The sequence below is a fragment of the Ruditapes philippinarum genome, unplaced genomic scaffold (assembly GCF_026571515.1).
Source record: "Ruditapes philippinarum isolate M1 unplaced genomic scaffold, ASM2657151v2 ctg2140_1_1_1_1, whole genome shotgun sequence".
Taxonomy (NCBI): domain Eukaryota; kingdom Metazoa; phylum Mollusca; class Bivalvia; order Venerida; family Veneridae; genus Ruditapes; species Ruditapes philippinarum.
In genome coordinates this window covers 63277-85642 of record NW_026861224.1, presented here as the reverse complement: position 1 = coordinate 85642, position 22366 = coordinate 63277, and the positions used below count along the sequence as shown (strand labels likewise).

The 22366-nt window shown below is 31.6% G+C and overlaps 1 protein-coding gene across 1 annotated transcript; it reads left to right on the top strand.

Moving 5' to 3' along the window:
• Positions 1-501: 501 nt before the first annotated feature.
• On the top strand, positions 502-6826 carry LOC132714941 (deoxynucleotidyltransferase terminal-interacting protein 2-like; the record flags this gene model as incomplete). Its single annotated transcript, XM_060697876.1, is given in 5 exon segments — positions 502-628; positions 1816-1911; positions 3150-3314; positions 5491-5600; positions 6018-6826. Coding segments are annotated over 5 exon segments (595 nt in total), but the record flags the coding sequence as incomplete, so codon positions are not given.
• Positions 6827-22366: the final 15540 nt, after the last annotated feature.

Here is a 22366-nt window from a genome sequence, read left to right as displayed (position 1 = left end):
AAAAAATATTTAATATAATACAGTAAAATACCATCTAACATCCATGCCATAAATAGGACCACAACGCTATTAAGGGCTTTTTTCAAAAGTACAAAATATTTGCCTTCTTTATTCATTGAGAAAAAATGATCAGTATAAAGACCACGTCTCTAACCATGCATTGCAACTACTTCTTACAGACATTTGTGTGTATTTCTAAGAATCTCCTCCAGCTTCATGTGGGGTCGGGGGGTAATAAAATCGGGGAGGCAACTGACACTCTTAATTACAACCATTGGCTTTTTGAAATAATTGGGCTTACTGAGAATATATGACAAGTTTTGTTATGTTTTTTTTTCAAGATAATTCTTGTTTCACTTCCAGTTCAATGTAAGTCAAAGGTCATGGTTCCTTAATAATTATTATAATTATTTTTATTATGCCCAGCTTCATTTGACTGCTTCAACAATGTGTTGTAGTAATTTTTTATATAGTAATCATGATGAAATTGATTGATTTTAGAATATTGTCCAGCACCCTGAATGCTGATGTAGCCCTCACAGATGTGTATGTTGATGTCAACCCACTTGGTAAAGTAAAGTCTCATAAAAAAGGCAATGAAGTTCAACAAAGGCACGCAGAACCGGAGGTAAATTTTTTTCTTCAGTTCTGCAGGTGTTCAAATTGGTATTCCTTAATTATACCCCTGAAAATTTTTTAGCTTATAATGTTATGCACCTGGTCATCCGTTTGGAAAACCAAGCAAATGGATGCTTGTTTGATACTTAGAACAATAGGTAACAGTAAATTCTACTCATTTCGTTGGGTATCTTTATAGTCTTATTGGTACTTTTAAACAAAAGAAGTACCCAAAATGTGTTTTCTCAACCGTTCGTCCATCTGTTAGCAGGTTTCGTGTACGTTTTGTATCTTTTAAACTGGAAACTTCTTGGCGGAAATACTAACTATAATGAGACCATGTGCAGAGTGCAGGTTTGACCTTTCTCAGGTCAATGTGAAGATCACACTTAGTCATTTTGTATCCATGTCAAAATTTTGTGTTTGCTCTGTATCATTTGAACCTATAGAAAGAAATTAAAAAATTGTGACAATATGCAGAACACAAGTACGGTCTTCCTGAGATAAAATTTGGCCACGCCCATGGGATTACCTGATTGATATAGAGTTACATATGAAAAGACTTTTCAGTTTCATGTCAAGTCTGTATCTTTGAAACAAACGGAAAAGAAATTAAAACTTTTTGGCAAAACAGAGTTAATGTCACACAAATTTCTATAGTGTCCCACTGTATTCAGTGACTTCCTGTCTTATGTGACCATGTTTGAGTTAGCCCAACCATTTTAGCTATAAGCTTGCACTGTATTAAGCCAGTCATTGTGTTAGTGATAAGCGACTATGATTTATATGGTCAACAATGCTATGACAGATAAATCTGTTCTTACTTTTTGTCTGGTTAAAATAATGTCAGAAACAAAGAATTTTTTATATTATTCAGATATAATTTCAATAGTTAAGACTTAAGTTTAATAGGCACTAATTGTTTAAGTATACATTCAACAATCAAATATTCAATTACATTGTACATGTATACAATTTTAAACACTACTCACTTTTACTGCTCTTACCATAAATAAATGTTTTAACACTACATGTTTTATGCTCTATAAGTATTATTGAACATCTTTGATAATATTTGGATGTTTGACAGTAATCCTGTATTAAGAGACCCCCTGTCTTATGTGACTGTTTATAGAAAAGTCTGTTGACGGTCACATTAGACAGTTTTGACTGTATAATATATGTTTTATATTTAAGATAATGAAGAAGAGTGTCATATCGGATGATTATGAGAAACAGAATACTATACAGACCACACATGTTAGTGTACGACAACAAAAGAAAGAAAGACGGGTTGGTGTTTTTAATTTTAATTTCTTCATTTTATTTTTCATAATTATTGGCATACAAACATAAAAGTTTCAGTATATTTAGTCCCACATCTGTTTGCACATAGATTTACTTTGCAGTCATATTGATAAGTCAAGACAGGTACATAATTATATGAGTTACCATATACATAGTACATAAAATTTAGTTAAATAAAGTCAAAACATTGTTACCAAAATGAAAATAAACTTGTTTTGCCCTTTGGCATGAAATGTAACAATGGAAAACAAGCGCTGTCATGTGATGAAAGTCTTGTTGAGTTTATATATTATGTCAAGCATGCAGTTTTTGTGCCTTCAAGTGTTGAAACATTGGTGCCAATTTGGCATTGTCATTTATAAGGAGTACAAATGTACTTTAAAAAGCAGAACCTGCATTGTTGAAACAGTTAAGCAAATTACATTGATAGCTTTTGAAAACAACAAAAACTAAAAATAAAAAGCCAAGTCACTTTCAAAATGTTAGAATGTCAACAGACTATAAATACAAACACCTTTATTTAAAAATGCTCAAAAGATTAATGTTTATAATTATATTAGTCAAACATTTAAAGTCTTTATCATTTAATAGAAAATATAGTTGTGTGTACATGTTAAGGATTACAATGCTTGAAATAGTCAAAATTTATGATCATATAAAACAAGAATTCCATAATAAGCTTCATCCTATGGTACTGGTATATTGTTGCACTACTACTATTTATATTATATCATATATATGATTTTTATGGGATGACACTGGATTTAGTGTTACTTCAAACCATAATTTTATGATAATAGAGGTGGCCATGTGGTTAAAGTGGTTGACTTCAAACCGCTTGCCCCTCACCACTGTGGGTTTGAATCCTGACAGGGACTTTGGATTCTTTCATGTAAAGTAAGCAATTCAGCTAGCTTACAGAATGCTGGTGGTTCTACTTTGTGCCCGATGTGCACCTGAGGTCTTCCTCCACATTAGTGAAGTTGGAAGCCACCATATTACTTCTACTGTGTTAATGCAATGTAAAACCCAACTAAAAATTATATATATATAACTATATTGTGATAATCACCTTAAAGACAGTATGTGCTTAAGATGATAATTGTGAAGACTCAATGTCATTAACTGGTGAAAGTAAATGTATGCTTCTTCTTTGGTCTTCATGTCTTAAGTTACCAATACTGAATAATTAGGTGAATGGGTTGGAATATTTATATTTACAGCTTGAACGAGAGAAAACAAAGGGAAGTAAATGGTTCAACATGCCGGCAACAGAGTTAACTGAGGAGAGAAAGTACGATCTTGCAGTGTTACAGATGAGAAAAGTGCTTGATCCTAAACGTTTCTATAAGTCACATGATCTTAAGGCAGTACCCAAATACTTCCAGGTAAGCATGATTTTCACTTATTACCTCCACTTTTCGTAGATATAATATTATAGGGAGCTATTCTTCTGACCCTCTTGTCAGAAACGACTTTTGTTTATACAGAATTTATTTTAGTTCGATTGTGTGGGAAGCAATAAGCTTATAGACACACTCTTGAATCCATTCCTGGAACCAACCAGTACAGATGTAACAGAGTAATGAGTGTAAAGTTTCTTGCTCAAGGAAACAACCACTTGCCCCTGATGGGCACGCCGACTTTCGTTTACATTTTCATACATAACTTTCATTTTCTTAGAAACTTTAAAAGCTATTTACCTCAAACTTGCTATAAATTTTAATTGTCATGAAAGGACACCATTTCCAAAGAGCAGATTATCTTTAAATTATTACTTTTCAAAGTTGTGCCCCTTTTTCAACTTAGATTTTAAGCCCTGGTTAACCTTTTTGTTAAGTTTCATTTTTCCCCACCTCAGAGGTCTTATAAATAACATGGATTATTAAGATAAAAACATTTTTCAGACAAATTTCTGGATTGGATCTCTACCATTATTGAAATGATGAAATGAAAGATTATTTTTGATTACTCAAACAAATTTACATTTGAGTGTATATATCTTTGCCTTTGCCGTGCTCTTGTTTGTTGAGGTACATTTCTCAAAATGTATCAAAGATATTCAATTTAAACTTGGAGTTCACCATCTAATATCAAATGCATGAGTAGGGGGGGAGATAATCCTGAAAGCCTTATTTGCTTTATTAGTTCCCTTGTTAGACTACTTTTTTTCTCAAAAACCACTAAAGGTATTCACTTCAAATTTGAAATATTTGTTGACTGGCAGATAAGTCTGATAAGAATGTTTATTGCAGGGTAATTACTTATATCCCCTTTGTCTGTTGACAGGTACTTTGTCTTTTAACAATTTATAACAATAATATCCTCTAGATGATCAATTGTTATTTGTTCAATTAATTTCAAATTTGTTATTTTAATTCTAAACTACTGAATTCCAAGTTTTATTCATTATAATTTTTTGTTTTCTGCATTTTAACATTTCACAAATAATTATTGTGGCTTTTTAAAATTTGCTGAATTGCCATTTCACAGAGTCATCTTCAGAACATTTCTTTAGATATTGTTCACTAAAACCCCAGTCACACTAGAGCTTACGATTACTTGCGACCACCGGCGACTTGTAAAACTGACGATCATCAGCGATTGTCTGCGACCAAAACCATTTTTGCACAGATAAATTTATGTTTGCGAGTATCGTAAGACAAGTCATCATTGACAATCGTACGACAGGTCATAAGTAAACGTACGATGGTCTCAAGATTGCCTGGGATTACTTACGACTGCCCGTGTCATAACATGCGATCACCTACAACTTGTCGTACGACCATCACACGATTACTAAAGACTACTTAGGATTATCAGTGACTAGTGGCAATTTGTAAAGACTGTCGTAAGATTGTCGCACTTCCGAACGACCATCGTGCGACAGCCTTAAGACCTTATAAGATCACTAGCGACCTGTTTGATCGCAAGGAGGTTTTTGTGCAAGCTCAAAAACCTCTCTACGACTGAAATTGGTCGTGGGACCTAAATAAGATAACCTGCGACTGCCAAAGATCACCGATGACCGTCGTAAGACGTTTTAAAGATTGTCCGCGACCAGAGGTCACTGGTGATCGTGAACTGGTCTTCACTGGTCGTAAGCTCTAGTGTGACTGGGGCTTTAGAGGACACAGGGGTTATGTTTCATTGTCACAATAATTATATCTCCCACTGGGAAACATAGTGTTCATTAAAATTTAGCAATATGTTTACTACTCTGACCCTAATTGATACTGGTCAGATACAGGAAGCAGATTGAAGAGTTGTTTATATGAGCTGAAAGCTTTCATTACAATGAAGCTTAAATTGATAATCTTTATACTTATATCAAAGAGCATTGAAAAATAAATTAGCAAAATAACAAATAGGATATCTTTTTTTTAAATGACATCACAATTTACTTAAAATAAATAAAAGGGTACCACGCCTTTTATAATAAACATGTTTGTGCTATTTTAATAATTACATAAAAAGGTATATTGAAAAAAAGAGATTGTCATGAACTTTCAAAGTAAGACATTCCTAACATGTTTGTTTTTTTTTCTATTTGATTATGAACAGTTTGGAGAAGTAGTTGAAGATGCAACAGATTTCTACAGTTCAAGAATTCCTAAGAAACAGAGAAAGTCAACCGTGGTGGAAGAACTATTAGCTGATGCTGAATTTAGAAAGTAAGTATGCTAACAAAGTTTTAGTGGTCCGATTGTTTCATGTCATGCTTTATGAGGTTCTATACTACCAGTGTGAAAGAATGCTTTCAGCATTTCTTGTCCTATACTTATTGTCTTTTATCTTATGTAGACAAAGAGGATACAAAGGTATAAAGTTTGCCCTTATATATTATATTTCCTTACTAGGATTTTGTTTGGTAATTCTTCTTTTATTTTATATAATAAAAATAAACACACTAATAATGTGATACTATATTTGATTTGTAAGGTTATGAATAAAGTTACACGAGGTTAGGGTTAAAAGCCTATTTCTTTGCATTTTTTTCAATGCCATGTGGATAAACATATTTGCAAATATTCAAAAGTCCCGAAGAAAATCCAGCATATGGTTAAATTGTATATGTACCATCTTTGCAGGTTTAACAAGAGAAAGTATGAAGAGGTTCAAGAAGCTAAGAGACATGGTAAAGGTCCATACAAACATATGAAACGACTGAAGAAGAGGAAGAAGTGAAGATAAAAATTATAAAACTGTTTGGTTAAAAACTGCTGACTCATGATGAATTATAGCAGTATATATATATATATATTAAGATTGTCTGTTTCAAAGAAAAAGTTGAGCTTGTAAGATCACAGCTGTGCTGTTTAAGTCATTGTCATTGTGCGAAAACTTTAATATAGTCCCTTATTTAAATATTTAAAAAGGTATTAACATGAAACTTGGAATACTTGATTATCATGACAAGACACAGGGATAATTCTGACAACAATATTTTTGTGGTATGCCCCTTTTTCAGTGAATTCATTGTTTAAAAAAAAGTAAATGAAGATGTGAACAAAAATGGTAAGAGAAACTTAACTTTAATTTGCGATGGGGGAGCGGTTGTGAACACAATTTAGCAATTGATTAAATATCTGTAAATTTTTAAAAGAAAAATTCTCACGTATTCTGTAAAACCCAATTCTTGTTTTTATTCTGTGATTAAGTACCTGATACCTACTGTTCAGAATTAAAATTTAAAATCTGATAGATTGAGAAAGGGTTCAAAAAAATACATAGAGGTGTCTTACAGTTTGCAATCTAGGTCAAGGTCATTGTGATCTTAAATTGAAATTAACATAGCATAAAACATACTTCTTTATGTATATTATTCTGTTAATATACATATGTAGTACAATGTATGTATTTATGTATATTTCTCTGAATAAATCAATACCATCTTTCAGACCTGTTGATTAAATGAATCCAGACTGAACCCTATTGTTTTTAAAGTCATCTGGCAAAGTTGTAACTGCCACAAACATTGAAAATCATTTGCCTTTAATTTTCTTGTGTCCCCATTAGAATGACAGCCTTCCACCTTTATTTAACGTTAGGAGATAAGGTAATACATTGTTTTGGTAGTTGCTGATGCAACTAATGATTACCAAAAAGTCTAATTTTTCTGACTTGTAATACAGAAAAGCCCTGTAAACTCGATGTGGTGCATATATTTTGAAATGTCAGATGCATTGTACAAACTAAACTAAAGTTCCAACCTGCATTTGTCTTAATACGCTTCAGGTTCTATGTAAAGTATTAAACTTAGTATTCAATGACATTAAGCTTTTGCTGAGGAGAGCTATAACAAGATAGTTTGATTAAGGCCCATGTTTATGCAATGACAGCCTCTGAAGGAAAAGTTGACAGTTACTCGAGGAGCAGAATAGAAACGTATTGGTATAGAACCAAACAACGGTAGTAATATGTAACTTCTCACAGCAAATTTCTGATATGTTCAGTGATATACATATTAGTCCAACTAATTGCACTATGCGCTCATATGCTATTTTCTGTTACATAGAAAATCTAACGTCACTTTTCTCTTTCTAGTTTAATAATGTTTTGATCCGGGATTAAGACCATTTTAGATGTTTAACAACTGAAGAACTAGCGCTGAACGTGCGGTAATGCGTCGTAAGGTGACTTCCATACAAAATGAGAAATAAAAATGATATCATATCTGAGGTATACTGTGCCTTTAATAAAAGCATTATGCGATTATTATTTATATTTTGATTTAGCGCAGAAGAAAGTCGCTTCAAAAACCGCGTTACTGTCTTTATCTTCCTTTTCTTTTGACGTTGATACTTGGAACTGCTTTCCGTTAGTTAACGCTCGATTAGACCTAAGTCTCAAAAATTAATGCATCATAGAAAACATGTTCAAATACTTTTATGAATATTTTAAACTCAAAATACTTAACTAGCATGTTTTTTTCGTGGAAGTAAGAGTATACACAGGGCAAGAAATGTATACGTTTGTGTAGTTTCTTTTTTTTTTTACTGTATAATAAAATTACGTGTCTGTCATTGCAGTCAGCTATATTCAGCATCTAATATTCAGTCACGCACGTGCTACAACAATATACCTCCGTTTATGCCTTTCTCTTTTCCACACTAATAACTAATAAGTTAACCCTGCGAGCCTTTCCGTCATCCATTTCTGATTCATACGTCGAAATTATTTGAGCAAAATAGGTTGGGGGGAAAACCTTAAAAAAGGTAAGTATACAAAACTGAGTATCGAACCTGCAATTGCTTGCCTACAAGGCGAGCATTTTATCTCTGCGTTCGTTTAGCAGTAGTATTTATTTACAGCAGCCATAAATAAAAACGCGGATGTTGACAAAAATACAACATGAACTTCGTAAAATGAATATTAAAAACCACACGATAAATTCTCATATTAAACCTACGGATATAGAGATACTTTATTCTTGTACAAGGAATGACAATTTGTTACCACCGCTTAAAGGAACTCCACTGAGGTTTTTAGACATGGCAGGACTGGACATTTTTTTTTCCGAGATTTGTGTACCAATTAATGAAGGTCTTGACCAATAATTTGTGGTCATTCCCTCACTCTATTTTACCAAAATAATCATTTCTATTGTGAAAATGACCCAAAAATGAAAAGCATTGCAACGCTTTTCACTCAAATCTGGCGAAGAATCGCACAATACTCTTTTTTCATTGTAAATCTGAGTATAACCTTTGTTATCTTTTGCAGTTTTCCATTTTAAGTTCTTTACTTACTGTTCGTAAAATTTTCAAATTTTTGTTTTAGACCTTTGAACCTCGGTGAAGTTTCTTTAAGTTGCAGTCGGTGACATTACCATATAATATTTTCAGTGTAAAAGGAAGTGATCACTTGGTTACCGGCGGATTCTATGTACCTACTGAAGCAAAATATTATCAAAATTTGCAGAAATGTATTGTCGACAGGATGGTTTGCATTTTTATAAATTTGATAGTTATCAAAATATTGTTTACGGGTAGACATAGGAAGGATTAAAAGTTAGTGTTGCACAATTGTGATTTCTGTAAACACTGATTAGTTACGTACAATCAGTATCTGTTGCACGTGTTCGAGACTGCCTGGGCCTGACTAATGGAGTCGTCTGGAATGGTAAGTCATTAAAAAATTGGCAAGTGTGCAATCTGCTCTGCTATTTACACTCGCGGACGTCTTCTTTCCTGTTACAGGATATCTACAAGAAACTTTATTTTAAGTCGGTTTATAAATTATAAGCAAAATTAACTAATAAGCTTATTACCGACAATAACAATTGCCATAAAAAATAAAACATATTTACTAACATAATCATAACAAATCTTTAGTGCTATTAGCTTCATAAAGGCAAAGATTAAAGAAATATATGCAATAAGATGACAATTAAAATATAGTGAGATGTACAGTATATATTGTAAGGGGCTAACAGCTTAAATATATTGAAATAAAGCGTAAAAGGAGCTGACAAGTTAATTGTAGTATAATATACATGTAGCAAAAGTGAAATAATTTATCTTCGACTTGAGTAGATGTATATACATTACTAAAAATTTACTAAAATATTTGTAAGAGTAGCACATGTAAAAATGTATATAAAAAGTTAAATAAAGTAAAAAACATAGAGGATAACATACAAAATTAACTAAATGGAAATTGCAGATGGAAGAAAAATACGTTCGTGTGTATACGGAATGTGTACGTGTTTTGCTGAGGCGTTAGATTTTAGCGGGCCTGTCTAAAACGCGGACGCCTTAAGCGGACAATATAAACATATAGGGAAAACGCTGACAATATAGACAAAGAGGAAAAAAGCGGACGATATAGATATATAGTGTAGACTAATTGGTGATGATTTTGGGCATTGATGAAGTTTATAAAAATGACGTGTAATTGGATTTATACTTTAATATATAAAAAAATATAATAAATTAGCAAATTGGGAGAAATATTAAAGTAATTTATGATTGAATGTCAATGAATTTTATATTATATTTATATGACACATTTTCGGAATTTCTAAATATTGAAAACTAATATATGAAACAAATGGATCAAATGAATGTCTTTAGAATTACAATGATGGTACTAAATTGGCAACAGCTGATATGTAATTAAGGATATGTATTTCATTTTGGCATTGTTTTTGTATGTCTTTATAGGCGGACAAAATTTTTGTTCGCAAAATAAAAAAAGCCTTGATTTTTCAAAATCAAAAGTTTGTAAGAGTAATTTTAAATCATAAATTATTGATATAAATAAGTAATGACAGGCTGTTGTTTTTTATTGATACAATATAAGCAGAAGCGTGCTGCAAATTAACAGTAATTATATAAGTGTGAACAACACGCTACTGATTAATCGTGTCGGCACTTAGCTAGAGATAACATGATACGCATTTTGCGGACAATATAGAACAGAACAGAACAGAACAGAAACTTTATTTCTTGGTTTAAGCATAAAAAGCTCATCACCATATTAAATATACAAATACATCATATAATACATAAATGACACATGACATGAATATATATAATTACAAAATAATGGTTTATGTGATGTGAGAATGTTTAATTTGAGATACCAAATTACTTAAAAAGCATATGAATACATGTATATAATACACAAGAATTTGCCTATCTTTACCAAACATTATCAATTTAAGCTACAATACATTATACAAAAAAGCAAACTGCGACAAATGAAGGGGGTAACTTAGGTAACTTTACATATCCAGTATTTTAACATTTACTTCCCCTTAATAATTCATGATCAATATTAATAGAATGAAAAATGAATACATTTACTGATTTTGTACGTTTTTTTTATATATATAAAGAAAAGAAAAACCCACACAAAACAGATCAATACCCAAAACAACTAACGCTAGACTTAATTATAAGGATTAGTTTTGTCAAAACATTTTATCATGGTATTTATATTTGGTTATGTGTTGAAAAACAGATATAGTTAATTTGAGAAGATACAAATATTAATAAATAAATAAAAAAAAATATATGTATATATGTACAATTTCATATTCACATATAACTTTACAAATCTACATGATGGATATACAATGCGCATTTAACAGTTACAATTGTACTTTTCCTTTTTTTTAAACAACAGAAAAAAAAAAAACAGAGAAAGAGAGTAAAGCTTACATAACAGTATATTATAACAAACTATCCCTCAATTTAAAAGCTTTATCACAGAATATAGCTAAATTTTTCAGTTCTTTCTTGCGACCAGTTTGCATTAATGAAATGAATTTAAACATACTTGTGTTGCAATAATAGTATCTTGGAATGTATTGCTTTCTTAACTCAGAATATATCGGACATTTAAGGATAAAGTGAAATTCATCTTCTATATCATTCATATAACATAAAGTGCACTTTCGTTCATTCCTTGGTACATTATTATGTCTTCCTAACTCGATATTAAGTTTGTGTGAGGAGAGTCTTATTTTTGCTAAAACATTTCTATATTTTACATTTTCAATATATTTTATATATAACGATTGTTCAAATGTGATCTTATATTCCCTATATACATCTAACAATGATGAAGATTGAATACCATCATTCCAACAACTTATATAAATATCCCGTAATCTATTCCTAAAAATAGGTACAAATAGTTTTATATTAACAGAATCGGGATATAACCAGACTTCATTAAATCCTGCTGACTGAAGAATGTTTTTAACTTTTGAAGCCCAGTTTGTTGAACAATTTACCACATCAACATCATATATCTGTCTACACAATATTGTTCTCAATATACAATTATCTTTTTTCTTGTATTTAACTTAAGAAAATATTTTATCATACGAATATGCCTTTCAATGTAAAGAGGAAATCTCCCCAATTCTGCATATAATGCCAAAGTATTTGTCGACTGTTTAACATTTAAAATAAACCTACCAAAATTTTTATGTACTCGTTCCAAAACTTCTGCATTCATAGACCCCCATACTTCACAGCCATAATTTAAAATTGATAAAACATAGGCGTCAAAGAGATTAAACATAATGTTAACTGGTACTTTTGTAGTCACGTAAATTGTACATGAATATAATGACTGAGCTTTCCAAGGCTAAGTCTTTGTAGTTGCATGAAATGACGCCACCACTCGTGATACCAGACACTTAAGTTAGTTAAATGAATTTATACTGACTTTTTGATTATTATAAACATTTCCATATTACAACGTCTAGCCGACCTTTCTCTGAATACAATTATTTTTGTCTTTTCACATTTAAAGTCAAATTCCAACGTTACAATAGACATAACTATCAAGTAGACTTCTGACAAAACAGAACTATTGATTCTCATGAATCCTGGTGCTAGTCGTCTTCTTCCTCATCTTCTGGACGTTTCTGGCTGTCTCTGGTCTTTCTTCCTTTCTTTCTCCTGGTACCACTCTGGGTCTTGTCTTATCTGTCTGAAAATGATGGGGCAATGTCGGCAATAATCAATAATAAATTGATATTTGGTCTGGATATTTAGACAACGCATTTTTTCTTGAGCAGGTGTAATTCGATATCATGCAAGAACAGGGAGAAAAATATTGGAGAAGTTATTTCCCCCTGGAATAGACCAATGTTACTATTGAAGACATCAGATAACGTTCCTAAATGTTTAACACACAATTTCACCTCATTATACATTGATCTTATAATTGACAAGAATTTGCCGTCAATACCTAATTTTATAAGTTTATACCATAACCTTGACCTATCAATACAGTCATATGCTTTTCTATAATCAACGAAACAACAGTACAGTTTCTTTTTGTTTTCAATTTGCCTTTGTATGAGTGAATGTAAGATAAAAACAGGATCAACTGTGCTATACCCATTTTTGAAACCAAACTGGGCATCCGACAATACACAGTTGTCTTCAGCCCATGATTTAAGTCTTTCGTTTAATATAATTGTAAACAGCTTAGAAAAAACAGCTAGTAAGTGTGATTCCTCTATAATTGTTGGGATCTGAAATATTGCTCTCTTATGCAAGGGAATAATAACACCTGTCGCCCATGACTTGGGAAATTTCTTTTTATCTAGTATATCGTTAAAGAACAAGTTTAAAGGGTGAATTATCTGAGGGACAGATACTTTAAAATATTCATATAGGATATTATCTAACGAGGGCGTTTTGTTTACTCCTAGCTTCTTGATAGCTTTCAAGATTTCCTTATTTGTGATACGTTCATCTAGCGTCTCAAATGTGCTACTGTCATATATCCCCTCACCAAAATTATTGATAAAATCGTCATAGTCATTATTTTCTACTTCCTCGCTCTCCCCTGACATTAAATTGCAAAAATAACCTTTAAAATCACTAACTGAAATATCTTCCCCACAAACAGTAGAATTTGTACTTTTGAATATTTTCCAAAATTCCCTTGGTGATTTCCTCCTTAAATCGTTCATTTTTTGACAACGTGTATTATTAAAAGCATTTTTTGATTTTCTACATTGATATTTATAGTCTTTTCTTTTATTAAAAAGTTTAGTTCTATCTTCTGAAGAGTAAGATAAATTATATCTGGTTACAGCATCCTTATATGCAGCCAATTTTTGAGAACATAAATTATCAAACCATTTCTTATTTTTGTTATTATCACTAAAACAAACTTCACTGTCAACAATATAAGTCTTCTTGAAATACTTATCACCATGTTCACACAAAAAATTAGTAAAAATAGAAGTCAGTTTATCAACACTGTTTTCTCCATTAATTTCAGAACGTAAATCACTTTCAAGTGAGTTCAAATTTTGAGATATATCTCTCAAAAATAAATCTTGGTATCTTTTATCAAACTTAATACGTGTATTAGTACTACTTGTCGGCTCATATAATGGTTCAATATTAGTTTTAAAAGAAAACGACAATGTGGCATGGTTGGAAAAAATATTGAATTCTCCGACCTCAAAATTGTCAAGTAAGCAAAAATTATCTTCTTGTGTAAGTAGGTAATCTACTACACTTGTTCCATTATGCGTGAAACAGGTAAATTTCCCATGATCACCTGGCCAGCGACCGTTAACTATGGAACGCCGTGACTGTCTTATGCTATCAATGTTTTTGCTATCTTGTGAAATGATGATATTATTTTGTCATTTAAGCATATAAACATGTGCAATTTACATCATATCTTGTCTAAAGACAATGCTGACTTGTTCAAACAGCATGTTAACTTGTCAAATAACCATTATGACATGTGCAGACAACATGTTAACTTGTCAAAGTATCATGATGACTTGTGCAAACGACATGTTAACTTGTCAAAATATCATGATGACTTGTGCAAACGACATGTTAACTTGTCAAGATTTCATGATGACATGTGCAAACAGCATGTTAACTTGTCGAATTATCGTGATGACATGCTTATAATACCTTAACAAGTTAACATGTGTTTTGCACAAGTCATTACGATTCTTTGACAAATTAACATGTTGTCTGCACAAGTCATCATGATACATTGACAAGTTAACATGGCATTTGCACAAGTCATCATGATACATTGACAAGTTAGAATGTAGTTTGCACAAGTCATCACGATACCTTGACAAGTTAACATGCTGTTCGCACATGTCATCATGAAATTTTGACAAGTTAACATGTCGTTTGCACAAGTCAACATGATACTTGGACAAGTTAGCATGTTGTTTGCACATGTTATCACGATGATCTGACAAGTTAACATACTGTTTGCACATGTCATCATGAAATTTTGACAAGTCAGCATGGCATTTGCACAAGTCATCATGATACTTCGACAAGTTAACATGTCGTTTGCACAAGTCATCATGATACTTCGACAAGTTAACATGCTGTATGCACATGTCATAACGATAATTCGACAAGTTGACATGCTGTTTACACATGTCATCATTGAATTTTGACATGTTAGCATGGTATTTGCACAAGTCAGCATGATACTTTGACAAGTTAACAGTGCGTTTTGACATGTCAGCATGATACAAGATAACATGTCATTTGCACAAGTCATCATGATTCTTTGACAAGTTCACATGTTGTCTTCACAAGTCATCATGGTTATTTGACATGTTAACATGCTGTTTGCACAAGTCATCATTATACTTTGACAAGTTAACATGCTGTTTGCACATGTCATCACGATAGTTCGACAAGTTAACATGTCCTATTCACAAGTCATCACTATACTTTGACAAGTTAACATGGCCTTTGCACAAGTCATCATGACATTTTGACAAGTTAACATGCTGTTTGCACATGTCATCACAATAATTTGACAAGTTAACATGACGTTTGCACAAGTCATCATTACATTTTGACAAGTTACCATGTCATTTGCACAAGTCATTATTATACTTTGACAAGTTAACATGTTGTTTGCACAAGTCATCACGATACTTTGACAAGATAGCATGTTGTCTGCACATGTCATCATAATAGATTGACAAGTTAACATGCTGTTTGTACAAGTCAGCATGTTCATTTGACAAGACATGATGTAAATTGCACATGTTAACATGCTCAAACGACAAAATGATATCATCGTTTCACAAGATAACAAAAACATTGATAACATAAGACAGTCACGGCGTTCCATAGTTAACTATTCGCTGATTGGTTGCTTTACAGAGATCAAGTAGATAATCACCGAACCGATTTGACGTAGTATCTCGAGAAATGCGAGGCATGGGATTATCAATAGTTATTACGTCACCACTACTAATATTTCTGTCAAACTGAATAAAATCAGCTTTACAACCAGTTCTACTATTAAGATCGCCTACTACAAATATTTTGCCTAGCAAATTATAGTCCATAATATCTTGTTCAAGTTGTGAAAAAATATCAATATTGTAAACGTTATGCACAGGGGAAGATTCAGGTGCGATGTATGTAAAACAAATATATATATCATCTCTAATATTAAAAAATGTTTTATCTATTTTTAACCAAATTATACAGTCTATAGAATTTTTAACAATTTTTATTCCTTGCCTTATAGTGTCTTTAATATATACCACAAGTCCGCCGCTTGACCGCTTTGCCCTACGGTGTTGATATTTCCGATATGAATGAATTGGGTTTGAATAGCCTTTAAGTTCAATATTTGACGATTTGTTTGTCCATGTCTCACTTAGACAGATAATATCATTTTTACATAATATGTCTAAAAAATCCTTGCATTGTTTTTTTCCCACAGTAAGTCCTTCTACGTTCCACGATATACATTTTAAAACATTCCCACTTGGTTCCTAGCACGATTCTCTATAAAGCTGATTGTTAATGTAAAGTTTGTCCATCTTAAGGTATGCTTCCTTTCCATCCCGGCGGGCTTGTAACATGATAGGGATTAACTTACGGCGCTGATCTACTATTTCTTTCGGATATTGTTCTGATATGCCATAGATAGATCCCTTCAGCTCCTTGGCAGCTCGTCGCACCCGCTCACGATCGGGGAAGTCCGTGAATTTGGCGACAATCGGTCGTGTTTTTCCGGCACTATATTGCCCAATGCGATGCACTCTCTGAAGTCGGATATCACTAGATGCATTTTCTATTTTAAGTTTTTCTTCAATGAATTGTAGGATTTTAACTTCACAATTTTCGTCTTTTTCTTCTTTGATTTTGTGAAACAATAAATTGTCCCGCATACTACGACATTTTAAATCTTGTATTTCTGACTTTAATGCGATTTCTATGCTTTTATGTTCTAGTTCAATTTTCGACATTTTACTGGCAAAACTATCTAACTCTTTGTGATGCTTATTCATTTCTAACAAAGTTTGACTATCGAAGTCGCGGCTACGCTCTAAAGCCTGTACTTTATCATCGAGTTCATTGACCTTTAATTCCATTGTTTGGATACGCATGTTTATACTGTCAACACTACATTGAATTGTATCTAACCTGGAAAGTTTATTGTCCATACTATCCAACCGTTTTATTATCATTGCCATAACGTCTGTGCCTGGCGAGGCGGTTACATGAACATTAGATGAGTTACATGCATCCATTTGTCCCATAATTGGGTAGGGGCTTGCACCAATATTCATTGGAGGGGCGTACGTGTATCCAAAGTTCGATGATAATAACTGTGATTGGGGGGTATAAGGTTGTGTTTGTTTAAACGATGAGTCAGTACTTAGCTTTTGTCCATTTTGTCCATTTTCCTTGTCCATGTTTTGCCTTTGTTTACGTTCCCGCCTTTTCACTGGTGTTTGATGTTTTTCTTCTCCGGGCGAAGTTTTAGACTTTTTTCGCTTTCTGGTCATATGGTCCCAATATTAAACATTCCCTTCACCAAAAAATATATCCAAAACTTATTTTGATCACTAAATAACTTGTAAATATATTAATTTTCCATTTTCTATTACACTGATTTAAAATTTCCACCATTTGCTCACGCATGCGCACTTACTAAATATAGATATATTGGGAATGATAATTTAATAAATATGGAAACAAATGAATTCTTAAACAAACCCATAACAATACAAGAAATTGAAAAAGCTATCAAACATTTGAAAAATAATAAAGCCAGTGGTATTGACAATGTATTGAATGAACATTTAAAATATTCGTTTCCCAAAACTAAAGAAGTATTTCTTAAATTATTCAATATAGTATACAAAACAGGCAAAATACCTATCGCATGGACTTCAGGTTTAGTAAACCCAATATTTAAAAATAAAGGTAACCCTTCTGATCCATCAAATTATCGACCAATAACCCTTTTAAGCTGCCTTGGTAAATTGTTTACATTAATCTTAAATAACAGACTAGAACAATATTGTACTGACAACGACTTAATTGATAAATGCCAAGCCGGTTTCCGTAAAGGTTATTCAACAGCAGATAACTTATTTGTTTTAAATTCTCTAATAGAAATTCTAAGAACCAGTAAAAAATCTTTATTTTGTGCTTTTGTCGACTTAAAGGCAGCATTCGATACTATTTGGAGAGAGAGTCTTTGGGGAAAACTTATTCTTAACAATATAAATGGATCTTTCTTAAATGTTATAAAAAAACATGTATGAAAAAGCTAAGTCATGCGTTTTTGTAAATGGAGTAAAAACTGATTACTTCCCTTGTAATGTCGGCGTCCGACAGGGTGAAAATTTATCTCCCCTGCTTTTTTCTCTATACTTAAATGATCTAAGTGATTTTATTAATAGTAGTAATATAGCATCAGGTGTAAAATGCAACAAACATGAGTTCGAAACAGAAGCTATAAATTTTGTAAAACTTTTCATACTTCTTTATGCAGACGACACCGTTTGAATGGCAGAATCTGCAGAAGACTTGCAAAACCTTTTAAATATCTATGCTGATTACTGTGATGTTTGGAGACTTAAATTAAATTCTTCTAAAACAAAAGTACTTGTATTTTCAAGAGGTAGACAACGCGAATACACTTTTACATTCAAAAACGAAACTTTAGAAATTGTAAATGAATACAAATATTTAGGTGTCTTATTTAACAGATCTGGTTCTTTTTTCAAAACAAAGCAAGAAATTGCCAATCAAGCTACAAAAGCTATGTATTCTTTAATTAAAAAATGCAAACATCTCTGCTTACCTATAAATATTCAAATTGATCTTTTTAATAAAATGGTTAAACCTATACTTTTATATGGTTGTGAAATCTGGGGATTTGGAAATTTAGACATTGTTGAAAGAGTGCAACTTAAGTTTATAAAACATATTTTATGTCTTAAGAAAAATACCTCAAATATAATTGTTTATGGTGAAACTGGTACCAAACCGTTATCAATAGAAATTAAAGCAAGGATGATTTCATTTTGGGCAAAACTAATTGTAACAAATTACAAAAAGCTTACAACAGAAATATATGCAGTTGCATTGAGTAATTTAAAAAATAGTCACTCAAATTTCAATTTCAAATGGATAACTTGCATAAAAGATATTTTTATAGAATGTGGAATGGCTAATATTTGGATGAGTCATGAATTTCCTAACGTAAATTGGCTGGTTAAATCAGTTAAACAAAAATTATCAGATATATTCATAAATCAGTGGTACTCAGGTCTAGAAAACACATCTAATTGCAAAAATTATTGTATTTTTAAAAGAAAATTTGAAATTGAGAGATATCTTAGTGAAACACCTTCCAAATATTTAAAATATATGATCAAATTCAGAACCAGAAATCATAAACTACCGGTCGAAACTGGAAACTGGCATAGAATCCCTTTAGAGCAGAGAAAATGCACTCTCTGCAATCATAACATAGGCGACGAATTTCATTTTCTATTAGAATGCCCAAATCTTAACACGGATAGAAAAAAATATATCTCTGAAATCTATTATAGAAATCCAAATATAATAAAGTTTGATAAATTAATGAACACTGACCCCTCAAATTATGTGATATATAAAAAACTTTGCATGTTTATAAAAATAATCTTAGAAAAATATTGAACTGAATTATTATATTAAACTTTGATAAATATTTTTGAAATTATTCATTTTATTTTGTATGAATGGAAAACTTTCTCCTGTCTATGTTAAAAGAATATTGTAAGATGTGTGAGTTACATACTATTAACCTCGTTAACATTTGTAATTTGTTATTTACCTCATATTTACATGTATTGTGTATTGAGTGAATAATAAAATCTTGTAAATCTTGGAAAACGCTGACGATATAGATATAGAGGAAAAAAGCGGACGATATAGAAATTTAGAGTAGACGTATACTCTTGTGACGGACACGTGTTGCAAATTAACGACAATTAAGTGTCAACAACATGCTTCCTGATTGAACCTGTCCGCTCTTTGCCCTATTTTTGCGGACAATATAAATATATAGAGAAAAAGCGGACGATATAGATATAGAGGAAAAAAGCGGGCGCTATAGATATAGTGTAGAATGATGTGTGAGATAAAATTATAATAAAATAGATAATGATAATGTATAGTAATATTGTGCAGTAATAAAAACGAAGATAAAGAATGAACTTCATTGCAATTTTATTTAAGCAATATAACACATTCGGTACATGAATTTATTTTACACATACAAATAATAATATCAATGTAACAACTTAATATATGTATATAGCTATAAAGAATATAACAATCACATATTTTAACAAAATCCCTTACTTAAGACAACAATATTAAATAGACAATGTAATACACGTTTATAGGAAAAACGATGGCAATATATACAAAGCGGAAAAAATGCTGTCCAAAAATATATTACATTTAATTTATAATAAGTATTGTTTTAAAATAATAACTATAATTAAATTAATATTTTTTTTAATTAAAAATTATAAAATCAAAAATTGTATTTTCAGACTGCAAATAACATTGATCTTAAAGTGAATCTTAATAAATGTAAAATATATTATCAAAAAGTTCGTTTTTCCTTTAAGAACATAAACCACAATCAAAGTCATTATCAATGGATGACACATCAATGGGGGCATTAATACAATTTTTATGGAACCATTTATTACATTTATCACATAAAACCATATCATCAAGGCATTCAGGTAAATTACATAGACAATAATTATAAATATTAATAATTGTATCACTATATTGTTTCCTTTTACTTAAAGTTTTCTTATTTAATGGAAATTCCGTCATTTCTTTTCGTTCAAAACAATTTAACAAATGTTCACGGATTTTATTGGAATCGTAAATAAGATCTGTACAAAGACGTTAACGTAAACAAAAGGAAGCAATAAAAGCAATTGCATACAATCCACAATCTACACTATTATTTTGTTTGATAACATTTGGTACATTTACTGCTATTGATGATTTATTTGATCCATAAAGCTGGGATAATTGAATTTTCAAGCCGTTTGGTATTATTCTGTCATTTGGTCTATCATTGCCTAAACTGTCCATTAAATGAATTTGATTATCTATATTAAACGATGCTACCCAGTGGTCATGATGATTGTGGTGTATTTGGCAGGCCGGTGACTGTGCAGGTTCAAGTGGAAATTTACAACACCATCTTTTTTCTAGTTCATTAAAAGCGGGCACTTTCTCGGTTAGCTGCAACCCACCTATTTCGCCCATAGTTTGTTGTCGCAACATTATATTTACAGCCTCCATATGGTTTGAATTCAGTTTTCTTATTATTTTTTAAGTCAATTATGTCATTTTCCGTGAGGCCCAAATCTCTGTCCCAGTATTCAATATGTTGTTCTATTGATTCGGTGCTATCGTCTCTTATTTCATAATTGTTAATTTCACTTTCTTCTTTGATTACAGATAAATCGTTTTCCAACTTTGGTAATTTATAGCTCAGTTCATCGGTACACTCTATTTTACGTTTATTTAATTTTTTGCCTGTTGGTGTGTTGTCTAAGTTCTCCCGTTCTATACATTTATTTCGTCAGCGTTTTCCCTCTATATCTATATCGTCCGCTTTTTCACTATATGTCTATATTGTCCGCATTTTCTGTAGCCACTTTATTATACCCCGCGAGGTACAGGAACAAAGGAAGCGACTCATTCCCATCATGGAAGATGCACGTAAAAAAGGTCATAGAGCTTATCTTGTGCGCGAGAAACTATACATTAACAATGTTCTTTACTCCCCAGACTCAGATTAGGACGGGAGAGAAGAGTGTGAACTTTCCGTTATATCATGGAATGTTGAAGGCCTTAAAAACTGTATATCTGATTCTGAATTTGTTAATTTTGTTTGTAACTTTGATTTAATTTTTTGTTGTGAAACTTGGTAAAAGAAATCTGATGAATTTATCTTAGAAGGTTATACATCTATTTGTGTACCTAGAGTTGAAAGTGTATCAATTAATAGGAAAAGTTTCAGAGGGCATGGGGGAATATGTCTGTTTATTAAAAATGTCATTCTTAAAGGTGTTTCTATATTAGAAAAGGATAAACATGGATATTTATGGGTAAAATTAAATAAAGAATTTTTTAGTTTAAGTACAGATATATGTATATGCTTTGCATATATACCTCCAAGTGAATCTGTTTATTCTAAAGCACATGATATTGGTTTTTTTGAACAGCTTGAAATAGGCATTATTAAATATTCTAAGATTGGTAAAATATGCATTATAGGTGATCTAAATGCTAGAACAGCATCTAGGACAGATTCTATTGTACCTTCTTCTGTATTTGATAAATATATTGAGACAATCGACAGTCACTATGATGAATGTTCTATTGATATTAAGCAAAGGTACAGTGAAGATGAAATTTGTAATTCTTCAGGTATTAAGTTATTAGATATATGTTGTAGTAGTGACCTTAGAATTGGTAATGGCCGATTAGGTGATGATGAGAATGTAGGACGCTTCACGTTTATGACTAATAAAGGAAAAAGTGTAATAGATTATGCAATTTTATCATATCACTTATTTCCCTTTGTCAGTAATTTTGTTGTTCATGATATC